At 36.6% G+C, this 12,870-nt stretch overlaps 2 protein-coding genes across 3 annotated transcripts; one reads left to right on the top strand and one right to left on the bottom strand.

The window, feature by feature from the left end:
* The first annotated feature begins 5,242 nt into the window (after positions 1-5,242).
* LOC18600639 (D111/G-patch domain-containing protein) lies at positions 5,243-8,723 on the top strand. 2 transcript variants are annotated; one of them, XM_007031208.3, is made up of 8 exons: positions 5,243-5,367; positions 6,172-6,253; positions 6,543-6,738; positions 7,120-7,274; positions 7,521-7,664; positions 7,794-7,897; positions 8,042-8,189; positions 8,453-8,723. In XM_007031208.3, exons 2-8 carry the CDS (start codon positions 6,182-6,184, stop codon positions 8,528-8,530), a joined length of 897 nt encoding a protein of 298 aa, XP_007031270.3. In that variant the 5' UTR covers positions 5,243-5,367; positions 6,172-6,181; the 3' UTR covers positions 8,531-8,723. The 2 variants fall into 2 exon arrangements, with proteins under 2 accessions (XP_007031270.3, XP_017977347.2); XM_018121858.2 differs by having other exon boundaries at positions 5,256-5,367; positions 6,167-6,253.
* LOC18600638 (aspartic proteinase-like) lies at positions 8,695-12,727 on the bottom strand. Its single transcript, XM_007031207.3, has 14 exons — positions 12,491-12,727; positions 11,359-11,702; positions 11,217-11,277; positions 11,004-11,098; positions 10,786-10,898; positions 10,542-10,710; positions 10,404-10,443; positions 10,262-10,326; positions 10,010-10,123; positions 9,864-9,928; positions 9,489-9,645; positions 9,271-9,390; positions 9,093-9,181; positions 8,695-9,001 (listed from the first exon to the last, which is right to left on the bottom strand). Exons 2-14 carry the CDS (start codon positions 11,686-11,688, stop codon positions 8,917-8,919), a joined length of 1,503 nt encoding a protein of 500 aa, XP_007031269.3. The 5' UTR covers positions 11,689-11,702; positions 12,491-12,727; the 3' UTR covers positions 8,695-8,916.
* Positions 12,728-12,870: the final 143 nt, after the last annotated feature.

The raw sequence follows: 12,870 nt of genomic DNA, 5'->3' as shown, positions 1-12,870 counted from the left end.
ATACTGTATGTGGGAACACATTGATGAGTGTAACCATCAATCCAAAGTTTCTCTTTTGAATGGAGGAGGTGAGAGCCTTAGGGTGAGAATCAATCAGCTTTGAAAGATCATATAGTGGAAGAATAATTTATAAGGAATACAATTTGTTTTAACATCATGTAGGTATGTGCTCAAATCAACGCAGACCTGAAATAGTACTAGTTCAAAAAAATTAAGCAAATTTGGATTTATATAAAAAAAAAAAAAGTAGGATGATTTTATTATACCCTAACACGAGTGCTTAATAACACTGTTACTTTCTATATTCAGAAAACCTATCGATAAAGAAAACACAATTAAAAAATGTTCATTTGCATGCTCTATATACAAGCATGCACACAAAATCAATTGCACAATTTTTTTTGCTCCCAAAAATGATATACAGAGCCATTAATATTCTGCAATATCTGTATATATGTGTAGTTATGTTGAAGTGATAGTCATAAGCAGTAGACAATTCACTGAATTCCTTAGCCGGCAAGCCAGATATTTAGTTCCCCACTTTAGATGGATTAGCATAGTTGTAGTGAAAGCATCGAAACTATTACATTACAGTGCGGGAATCTGAAACACGGTAGTGTATCATGCAAGCAAGGCGACCTATGTAGAAAATCAAACCTGACAAATATCTAGCTATAGAGTACTGTTACAAACAATATTCCTCAAACCCAAGCTTTCCCTCACCACTAATTAATTAAAATTTCTTCTGATTAGCTGTTCAACTAACCATTATTCAATGCTAACTAACGGAAAATTCATTCTGACAAAACTGGGGGAAAGAAAGGAGAAAAGAAATGCCCGGAGCTGGGAACCATTAGTTGTCTTCGTAGAGTGGGGTACAAATGAGAATTGGAAAGTTTAAATAGATCATCAGTTGTACAGGGGCAGCACATGAATGAACCATCAATCATGGTAAAGGTTCCCAGGGGATCTAAAGGAAAGCAGAAACTTTTACCAAATTTGATGGTCACCGTTCCATACAGCTGTACAGGGAGGAAAACAAAAGCATATCTACATGTAATGCCTTTTAGTCTGTCATCTGTGTTTTACGTGGTTTGACCAGCAACCATTATGAGGGAAAGAAAAGCCAAAAGCTTAAAACCCACCCTTTCTTTTTCTTCTATATGTCTAAAAGCCCACGAAGCTTTTTTTTTTTTTATAATTATAATTGAGAGAAGCGGGATTCAAACTCTATTATTTAGGTAAGAGATCATGTATCAATCAATGAATCAAATACTCAAGTATATAATCTTAAAACCTCACCTTGAAGCTTGAACTTAAGGTTTGAGAACAAATAGTTACATATGGATATGGATAACTTAAGCCAAGAAAAACATACTGTTTTTTTAAGTTGCTTAGATATTTTCATTAAACAGTCTTATACCGAAGGAAACACGTGATTATAGGCATTGAACCAACACATTGAGCTTTTAGTAAAGCATCTAATTGTGTTGTTTAAGCAATATTAGAAAATAAGAGAGTGCCTTTCAAGAGCAAGATTCCTTTCTGGAAGACATGGGGTCATTATATAGGGGAAAGTGCAAACAAATAGATTCTACGCTCAAGCATTTGCTGCAAAGGATGCCAAATGCTTGTACATTCTCCTCAAACGAACGTATTCAGGAGGTTTTAGGGCGACCCTCGCCATTGGTTTTCAAGTGCTTCACACTGGTCTGATTCATTATTGTACGGCCGGACCTTTTCTTGTTACTACCAATTAAATAAAATTGCTCTATTCTTTGTAACTATATTAATTTCCAGATTTTATTGTGGTTTTCCTCTCTGCCATGCTTATGCAGGAGAATATATAGTGGCTTTGATTGAAACAAGGCAACAAGGAAAGGAAAGATTGTGCTAAAAAAGGAGCTAAAACTTAGAAGGGAGGGAATTAGAAAGGATGTCTGTGACCTGTGATGGATGAAATGTTTAACTTAAATTAAAGCAAGAGCGATGAGAGGATATGTACGTCATGTCGTACATTTGTTCAGAGCAAGCCATAACCCCTATTCGTGGAGATTTGTCAGATTCCACACACATGGAAGTACCAATTATTTCATATGCTGTCTGAAAGCGTACTTGCTTAAGCTTAACCAACTAGCAGGCAGTAGGCAGCAGCAAGGCAGGCCATCTTTCTTGAACCAAAACTGCAGAAAATAGCTTCAATTTCGCAGCTCAGTGTACCCGTCAGATATATTAATTCTTTTATAATTCAAACTGCTGAAATTTGCTCAAGTTTCCGAGTTTAAGCAACTCTAATCTTCATTGCTGTTTCATCAACCAGGAAACTGCTAGCTAGCCTAGTATACATCTTCATGAATTAACTTAAATTAGTACCTTGGAGCTCCATTTTCATTTACTATGTCCACTAACTGAACCTCATGAACTGACATTGATTCTATCCCAGAATCGAAGTGTACTAAAAACGAGAACCCCTGCAACTTAAACTATTCATTTTTTCCATATATGCCTGCTCCTCTAAATGAAACTTTCAAGCCAATGGCTAGGTAGCTTTAAACATCAGCTTTTCTCTGTTTATCTGGATATGGTTGCGTATGATTCATAGGTAGAATTAACTTTAGTATATATAGGAAGTAAAAAGCAGGGTGCTTACAGGATACAGGAGTGAGATTGTCCATGTTTTTTGTACTATGTAAGAAGGAAACAACCATGCATAGAAACTTGAACAGAAGCAATCCTCCCTATAGAATAAGAATGTTTATTCACAAATGCTTATTTTTTCACAAACTATAAACAAACTGATCATAATTAACTATTTGCTGCTTCAAAAAAAAAAAAAGAACATTAATTGGAAAGAAATAAGTCGCTAAGTAGAGTGGTCTCAAGGAGAAGTGGCTTTCATATGAGGTCCTCATATTCAGACTGCGTGCTGGGGATGAACTGCTTCTGAGACCAGAGAAGCACGGAAATTGGCAATGAAATCAGAGGCTTTCTTGTCAATACCAGGCTCAGCAACCACCCTGTGTGTGCTGTCTTCATCACTTGGATAGACCTTTCTTGTGCTCCAAACGTCTTCCCCACCTGAATATGTATAATGATCCTGATCCAAACGAGTACGACCCTTCTTACCTTTGAAAAAACCGAAGAAAGAGAAGGATTTCTTCTGCTTGTTCCCACCCATAGCTATGTATCTTGTTTTTCTGCTTACTCGGAAACACACACGAGCTAGGATGAGTTGTACACTTGGCACTGCACTCTCTGATTTCCATGCGGAGATGAGACGTCCTATTTATAGTGGCGACCGCTGTATTACGAAGGAATCGAAGAAAATTGAAGAGGGGTATGATGATGACAAGTGTATGGCTTGGATGGAAATCTTAGACATGGACCGAGCATTCCCATGTGTTGTGGTCCGTTCCTTGCATTGCCAATTTGCTATTGCGCCGCCTTGACTCGAACAGAAAAGCATTGGTGGGAGTTGCTCACCCCATTTCTTGGGTCTTTGCCTCTATTTGTTCCTCTCCCGAGAATTAAATCATTGGCAACTTGCCGTGAACCTTTCTTTGCCTTTGTTGGGTTGGTGGCATTTGGTAATGGTATTTGTACCTTCTTTTTAACTTTACAAAGTGCAAAGAAAATCCTCGATACCTTCCCTTGGTAGCTGCTACCAGCTAGTAAGTAACAGTACACTGTAACCATGAACCTTAAGTTCATCGAAGCCCCAAATACAACATACTAGTCCTTCCAGAAGCAACTAGCCACTATGAACTTCCTGTTTCCTCTTCTTTAATTCCCACCAAACCCCTTGCCCCTTTTGTTTTTTTGTTCTTAATTTTCATACTGTTCAATATGAACGACTGGTTTGAGCTTCCATTCTTTTTCATTTTTCGTCATCAACTTATGCACGCAATAGTTAAATCCATAATTAAAAAATTAGCGTACATTTTAAGAACCCACAGATACTATATATTTTTTTTTTCGACATCAAACGCTCTCAAGGCACGTTTTGTATATTAATTTTGTATTAAAATACAATACAATTAATTATATACATATTTAGCCATGCAATGTGCGTTTAATTTGTTCTTACCACAAAAATAATAATAATAATGAAATGCCATATATATTATATTATATTATATATATCTTGATTCTTTACTAATGATAATTATATTGAGGAAAATAATATATAATTAGATTAGATGTAAAGAAAGAGTCAAAAAGCAGATTGAAAAGTTTGATTTGATCTTGTGGAACTGGGGTTTTGCTTGGTTTGTTGTCTTGTTATTTAAAAAAGAAAAATGAAAAAAGGTCCCTCCTTTTCAGTCATATTATTATAAGTTTATAGAATGAGAAAGTTGTTGTGAGTGTTGAGGAATACAATCAAGGGGCTCCTTTCATTACAAGATTTTGGCAGCATATATTGCATGCAAGCTGTATCAATTAATTAAGTTTGCTTTCTATGACAAACCCTTTAAATATATGAATGTTGTATCTATGTACAATATTCCATCTTGTCTTTTTAGGTTATATAATATGACATATTTATCTATCTTCTTCTTTCTTCTGTTTCCGTATAAAAAGCCAAAATCTAAAAAGTGAGTAAAAACATAATATATTATGTGTTTTGTCTAGCTGTCTCACATTATTATGTAATATAATTATGAATTATAAGCTTTCATCATTTGTTAATAAATTATTCATTACTCCAAGATTTCAATCCCATATACAGGGTTAGGATTATCATTTTCATAATGATAATGATAATATATACATATATATACCTAATTAACACTGTTAGGTTGGATACGTATCAAAAAGGGCATTCATTTCTTTATGCTACAGCCTAGAGGAATAATGCATACATACATGCATTATTTTAATTATATATTTTTTTAAAATGCTTTTGGTGTTAATTTGATATATATTGTTAATTAATTATGCCTTAACTTTCACATTCTAGCTAGGACCTCAAGTCAAGCTCCATTCCATTATCCTTGCCCATTGCATTGCATCAGACTTGGAATATTTTCATCTAAGGGACACCACAGGAGAACACACAGATGTAAAAAATAAGTATATTTATATTTTTATAAAAATAAAATAAATTTGGGCTTTGGTGGATCCAAGTACATCTGGGCCTACTGTATGTATCATCTGGGAGGGCAAGAGTGATCCAAATGATTATCGAACAAAGCCCATAGACTGTTTGTAGCTTTTTTACAGTTAAAATAAACTAGTAAGAACATCACCATTATCAATCCGCAATGACTGCATCGACACACAGACGGGGGAAGAAGATCTGAGGAACAGCACAGCATCTTCCATTGTTAGATTCATTTATTCTTCCTTCTCTTCTCATCTGCTCTGGTAATTATCATTTCTTTTTCTTTTCATTTCTAATATAATTCCTACTCTTCCAAAAATTAGTTTTTGAATGATAATAAGAGCAGATTAAATGCTTTTTCACTTTGCTAATTGTTGCCTTGCCTGTGTACGTTAACGTTCATGCCATCTAATCAGTTTTCCTTCTTTTTTTTTTTGTTGGCGTGGATTCGGTTGATTTCTTCTTTCTGACGGTTCTTTGATCCGTAATGACTCTCAAAGTTTCTATTTTTTCTGATTGGATGTTGAATTTTGAAGAAATTGGGTGTGTCATAAATATGTATGGGCATAGGGATAGTTTTATCAGCTTGGAAATCGAATTAAATTAAAACCCTAATTCCTGGGTGGGTCTAAAATTTATACAATTAACCGCGTTTCTATGCATATGGACACCCTGAAAGGTGTTTCTGTTGCTCTCTTTGATGGATTTGATAAGTTGCTGATAGTTTGGAGTGCATATGAGCTCAACTTTAATAGCTGCTCGGATCACCATTGCTTTTCTCTATTAAAAAGAATTATTTTTTTAAACAGTAAATCCTTTTGCTTCTCCCACCATGTGGATTGGGTTGCATTAATGTGACTATTTGGATTGAATATGCTTCAAATCACACGATCGCAACTGTAGTTATTGCATAAGTTTTCTTAATCACTAAACCAAATGCTCGTGGATTGATTCCAAGGGTCATACTTCTCATTGAGTTGTATCTTTGTTTTCTGTTGTGATTTCTGATCCTACTTCTTCCACTAATGATAACACAGTTGGTTAGCTTATCAATTCTCATAGTGTAGGTGGTAAAAAATGGACTACCGGCGATACAACAGTGCTCAGGAGACAAACATACGAGATAAACAGCAACAGCAAGATGACCTGGTAGGCAACCCTTTTATATGATTTTGCATCTATTTCAGAATGAATCTCCTCGATAACTGTTTTAATTTGTTGTTTGATGTGGTGGCTCTAAATCTAGAAAATCAACCCACTCATCTAATTCCTTTGTTCTAAAACAATTAATCAGAATATTCTTAAAATATTTCTTCACATGTAAATATAAATTGACTGTTTTGACATTTCTACCTACTTTTTCGTCAAGCCTTGTAAATGCATATAGCTTTGTGATTGTTGATGTATTGAGCTGTGTCATCTGCACTTTCTGGCATAGGCATACCAAGATTCTCTTATTGAGGATTTGGCTGAAGATTTTCGCTTGCCGATCAATCACAAGCCAACAGAGAATGTCGATCTGGAGAATGTGGAACAAGCAACCTTAGATACAAGGTTGAATTCTTCTAATATTGGGTTTAGGCTTCTTCAGAAAATGGGTTGGAAAGGAAAGGGTCTTGGGAAGGATGAACAAGGTATGTTGGTGTTAAATTTCTGGCATTTTACTGCATTTGCTTACTGTATTATGTGGTCTTTTTTTTTTTTTTTTTGTAATTTGACATCTAAGTTTTTCCTGTCTACACAAAACATAGTCTGGGATAAATAATATGAGACTGGAATTTAACATGTACATACTGTAATACTACCGGTAATTACTATATGAGGAATTTGTTAATGCTGCTTAGGTTTCATTTTCTCAGTACTGGGCTTGACATTCTCCAAGATGTGACGTAATCTTGTTGACTCTTATTTCTTTGGTTTTTTCATTTTTGGGCACTCCAAATCCTTACTGCCTGTCCATTCCATTGCTCAAAGTTATTTTCTGTATTGCTTATGATTATTTTCTTGGTTCACAGGAATAACTGAGCCAATAAGATCTGGGATTAGAGACCCAAAATTAGGGATTGGAAAACAAGAAGAAGATGATTTCTTCACTGCCGAAGAAAATATCCAGCGTAGGAAACTTGATATTGAAGTTGAGGAGACTGAGGAACATGCAAAGAAGAGAGAGGTATGACTTTAAACTTGTAGATGATCACTTTAAGTTTTAGTCGATAGATAATAATGAGGTTGATGCTTTACATTTTCGAAACCGTCCTCCAATAGCAGAAGGCAGCATATAGCATATATGTGTGTCTTTTGATCGGAATGGTATATCATAGGGGAACATCAACCTCGGAAGCTCTTGTCAATTTCATGCAGTTTTTATTACCTGGTGGCTTCTACTGCCTGCTTCGTGCACATTATGAAAATCCAGGTGTTAGCAGAACGTGAGCAGAAAATTCAAACAGAGGTGAAAGAAATACGTAAGGTGTTCTATTGTGAGCTTTGCAACAAGCAATACAAATTGGCTATGGAATTTGAGGTCCATCTGAGCTCATATGATCACAACCACAGAAAGGTAAATGGCTGAACTCTCTCTCTCTCACGCACACACACACACTCTCCCCCTTTTTCCAACCTCTTCTTTTGATGTTTGGGTAGTTTTAATGTTGTCTAGTCTACAGCACCAATTGTTATTTGCTTGCAGCGCTTTAAAGAGATGAGAGAAATGCATGGTGGTAGCAGTCGTGATGATCGACAAAAGCGAGAGCAGCAACGTCAAGAAAAAGAGATGGCTAAGTTTGCTCAAATGTAAGTACTTCTGTTATCTGCGTGGTTTTGAAGATAGTTTTTCTGTCCCACTTTATTAATTGAAAGCTGCAGGTTGTAGGGCTGCTAATCATTTATTATCCATTTTCATGTCTTATTCTTTTTGTATTCTTTAATGTGTCATAGGGCTGGTGCTCGTAAACAGCAGCAGGAGCTACCTGAAGAATCTGGGCCTGCCATTGCTTCTGCTCCTGTAACTGCTACTGCACTTGCTGATCAGGATCAACGAAAGGCATTGAAATTTGGTTTTTCTTCTAAAACTAGCACCTCTAAGGTATGCAATTATAGGATAAATGCATATAAATTCGTGTAGACTGAGTAGGATCATGTTGAGAACAAAATTGTGGAGCAAGGCTGACTGTACGTGTGAAGTGATGTATTTCTGATGTTGCTTGCGACCAGAATTACTTAAAAGGGATAGCATTGTAATGAACAACCAGCTGGAAATTTGAATCCTCTATCTGTTGCCAATTTAAAGTTATTTGACTGATGAACATGCTTGCAACTAACTTGTTAACTTTCGCCCTCATTTTGCAGAATGCATTTGGCAATGCAGCGAAGAAACCAAAATTTCCTGTTGCATCGGTTTTCGGAAATGACAGTGATGATGAATAGAAAAAGTTAGCTATGTTATCTTATATAATGGTTGTGTTATCCTTGAGGTCATCACAACGATGATGGCAGAATCTGAAATTTTCAGTATTTTGTGTTGTCTATTAAACTATGAAAGAATGTTATGTTCTATTTGTGTAACAAAAGATAAATTAAAACTTGCAATATTTGAAAGGAAACTGGTTTATTTGGTTTACATATCAAGCAGTAGTACATGCGAATGTTCACAGAATACATTTTTCGAATGAATCTCTGCAAATTGTCATAATAATGAAGAGCCATAGTGCAGTGCAGTAGTAATTTACATTACAGTCATCCATTCTATCTATAATGTTTGTTTGGCACTAATTATCACCATACAATAGTAACCTACAGAATCAGAATGGGAACTAAGCAGCCTCAGCAAAACCAATTTCAAGATTACCGTAGTCGAAAACAGTGTGATATACCCCCATGAATACATCTCCAAGAATCCTGCATGTATGTAATTTCAGCATATAGTGCAAGATAACTTGAGCAAAGAACCAGGAAGGGGCATAGTGTCATAGCTACCACCATTACTTACCACAAAGGACCTCTTGGTGGGGGCACATCCAAAGCAGTAAATCCACTCAAACAGACTGTGGTAATGTCTTCTCCAGTCTTCAGAACATACTGCAGAAGTGAGTCAATTGAATCTTTAAAGTCACTGAATTCATACCAGGAGTATTATCCTATGTCAAGAGAGCAAGGAGAAATCTAACCTGCTCCGGAGTGAGCTTAAAAGGCTTATCTCCGATTGTGAATGTAATGTGTGGCATCTCTGAAATTTTAGCACAGTCGATTGCTGACTCTCCCATTGGACTTGGTAGGCTCTCGCAGAGCTGTCAAAGACCGAAAACCACCTCATCCTCATATATAATCATACTGTATTGCCTCTTCAGGCTTCTCCAACAAGGTTAAGTTTTCCAAAGTAAATTACCTCATTCACGTAGTTGAGAACTCTGTCCTTTGTCTCCTTCTGTCTAAGCTGACTCTGAATCCAAATAACAGTCATCTCACAGGCAGTGCACAAGACTTTGTCCCCGGCTGATAATCCCTCCATGTTTTTCTTGTCAACCACTGTTTCAATCCCAGTGCTGCACAGAAATTGAAACTCAGCTAACATCAGGTCCAGCTCCTCAAATTTACTTCTACTAAGCCTCTTATTAGTTTAATAAAAACAAAGCAGCAGGGAGAAGTGATCCATCATTTTTTACATATAAATCTTACCTCCTTGTTAAATGTTTGCGAAACTATGTATGAAGTTTTCAAGACAAGAGAAAAAGAGAATGTGAAGCAGTGTTAGGTTCCTTACCTCATGGACTGAACCCCTTTGAGAGGACATAAACCAATCTGAGTACATACTTTGTCAGGTAGTACCTGCAGACATGATTAATACTTGGTATTAATTGAAACTGTGCAAAGTTTGTGGAGATTGGAAAGAAGACAACATAAACGCACTCCGGATACTAAGAGCTGCCATATCAGGTCTCCATACTGAGAGACAACTTCTTTACATTCAGCACTAACAACTCCACGAGCTCCAATAGCCTGATTGATTTCAGCAACAACAGTCTGAAACGTATGATTGAATATTAGTACCAACTCCTCAGTTACAAAAGAACTTTTGACTTGGTCTTTTTGGACATTAACAAATTGAGTAATTAACCAACAAAAACTTATACCATTGAATCTTTTAGTGAAAGGTCATACCGTGGGGCCAGCAAGTAAGGATGTTCCTGAATCCACAATAGCAGCACAACCAGTCTCACAAACACCTGCGAAATATGTTAGATATTCAGACCCCTAGCAGAAGTTCAAGAGTGGCAAAGAGTAAGAGGCTCTAATAGATCACCTGTTGAATGGTTTCCAATAAGAAAGTCTCCCATATCAAACTGACAAAAGACGTTGAAGATTAAGCTTCCTTCCACAGCATATATATAACAAGGAAATTTTGACAAGTTTTCCGGAAGAAGGGTCAAGTCTCATTCACCTGCCAATAACCTTTTCGACTGACAGGAACATAAGTATGCTTCCCCTTGTAGTGTTTCGGGTCAACCCCACCAAAAACAATCTCACCTCCCACTTGGGCTAATGGATCCCTGTTAAGCCAGAATGAAAAGACGTCCTCTCTTACAAGATCTTGGTTCAACATATTGTACCTGGACCCTCCTCATGCATTAGTGTATCGAGATAGGAAGAAAACCACGCAAATTGAAGTTGACAAAGAACCATACCACACTGGAGTAGCATTCCCTACTGAAATCTCCTGGAATCCAAGCCCAAGGATTCCATCAAACTTTGCCAAAGCAAAAGTGAGACTTCCTTCTCGGGTAGCCTCGATGAAAACCTGCAGATTGCAAAAAAAAAGAAAAGCAAGTGCCCTTTCACAATTGCAGCAAACAAAAAGCACAAACAATTCTCAATTACAAACTCAAAAGCAGACGAAACCCACTTGATCCTTGACAACAAGACCGCCAACTTTAACATTATCTTGACTGAGGAAACCAGATATTGAACCAGATCCATAATTTATTTCACAAGATTTTCCTGAAGATACACCAAACAAGAAAAGTTATACGACTTTGATTCCAAGAAACAAAAAGGAATTCCATTTTGTTTCCATGATCAGGATAAAACAAAATAATTATAGAATAGATAACATTACCAATCTTGGTATATGTACTGGATCGACTAGACTTGTACTTTGAATGGAAATAGCAAGCAATCTGCAAAACAGTTATAATTAACAGCTAAAATTAGTAATTCTAGCATAGCATCAACAGCAATAAAATTTAGGAGAAACTTACAGAGAAGTAGCATTTTGAAGACGGAACCCAGAGATTGGAACTGCCTGTGTCAAATATGACAGTGAAGTTCTGTGGAGGTGAGCCAATGCCAATTACTCCATAGTATTGGGCATCCAAATAGTTTTTTAGAGGCATTACTTCTCCATCTGAACTACCAAAGTTATGAAGCATATCCTCTCCATGCATTGCGATTCTGGCAGCCTTAATACCCTGAAGATCCAATCTTTGCTTCTTCAGAGTAATTCTGGATAGGCCAACAGAGGGAGAGGGGAGGAGTAAACATGTAATAGCCCACAAACAGAAAGTCATTTGAAGAAGTTTGTGTCCCATGTTTACAGAAACTCCTGATAGATGACAGAGAGAGTCAAATTGAACAGTCATGTAAGCCAGAACAAGGAGAAGAACAAAGAATCAAAATTTGTTGTCTATGGTTTGAAGAAATATTACATTTCGTGAAATAATTAATTAGGACAAAGCTTGCAGCTAGATCAATCACAAGTATTGATACTAGACACCGTATGAATATGATAAGGCTCGCAGAAAAAATGAGAACACTTGGCTATTTGCTGTGAAACTGTTAAAAGAATCAATTGAAGTTTTATAATTTTCTTTTCTTTTTTGAGATCTCCCACATATAAGTATGCGCAAACAACCCATGCACGTGAACTAAGAAATCAGAAGCAGCAGGAGTTAATCGGAAGCAGAAAACAATCAATATATACCCTGAAATTCCCGAAGATTACAGAAAAGTACATTAAATCCATGTCTGGAAACCAAAACTCTTTTTTTTTTTTTTTTTGTTTAAATAACTTCAACAGCTCGACCAAGGAGGGCCAGGGATGATAATTCAATTTGAACAAAAGCGGCAAACTAACTTGTTAGGGATGAAAACTTAAATATCTGTTGTAGAAGTCAAGCCTACCATTTATTACCAGGAGATGAAAAAGGAAAAATTAGAAACAAAAAGGTATAGCTGCTCTTGTGCTCCATCAAGCCTAGCATACATGAAAGATGAAAGACATGCACGAGTCACATGAAACAGCCAAAGGAACAAAAGGTTGATATACTCCTATACTACGTATATGCTGATGATGATGCATAGAAAGAAGGGGAGAAGGGAAGTGGAAATTACCTTTGCTAAGAAAAGCTTTAGTTGATGCAAGTAATTAAGATGCTGGTGTGTGGCTGTGGCTGAGGTTGAGATGCAAAGGTTCAAAACGATGAGCTCTGCACACGCTTACACTTGAGAACTGAGAAGAAAAGACTATGCATAATAATCAGTGCTACTTCCAACGACTAGGGAGAAAAACTACGTGAGAGACAGTTGAGACCCTTGGATGTTCATCAATCTACAGGTCGGGACTTAATTACTCTGTCTGCATCCACTTCAATATCTGCATGCGTAAGTTAGCGCGTGCAATCGACTTTGAAAGAGTGTATGCTATTTCTAGTTTCTACGTTTGAAGATTAACTAGTGTAGGATTTGTAGAGAAGGTGAATTCCACGTGAAAA

Source organism: Theobroma cacao, chromosome 5 (genome assembly GCF_053813885.1).
Source record: "Theobroma cacao isolate CCN51 chromosome 5, ASM5381388v1, whole genome shotgun sequence".
Classification (NCBI taxonomy): domain Eukaryota; kingdom Viridiplantae; phylum Streptophyta; class Magnoliopsida; order Malvales; family Malvaceae; genus Theobroma; species Theobroma cacao.
The sequence above is the reverse complement of the archived record's forward strand: the minus strand, read 5'-3'. Positions and strand labels throughout refer to the sequence as shown.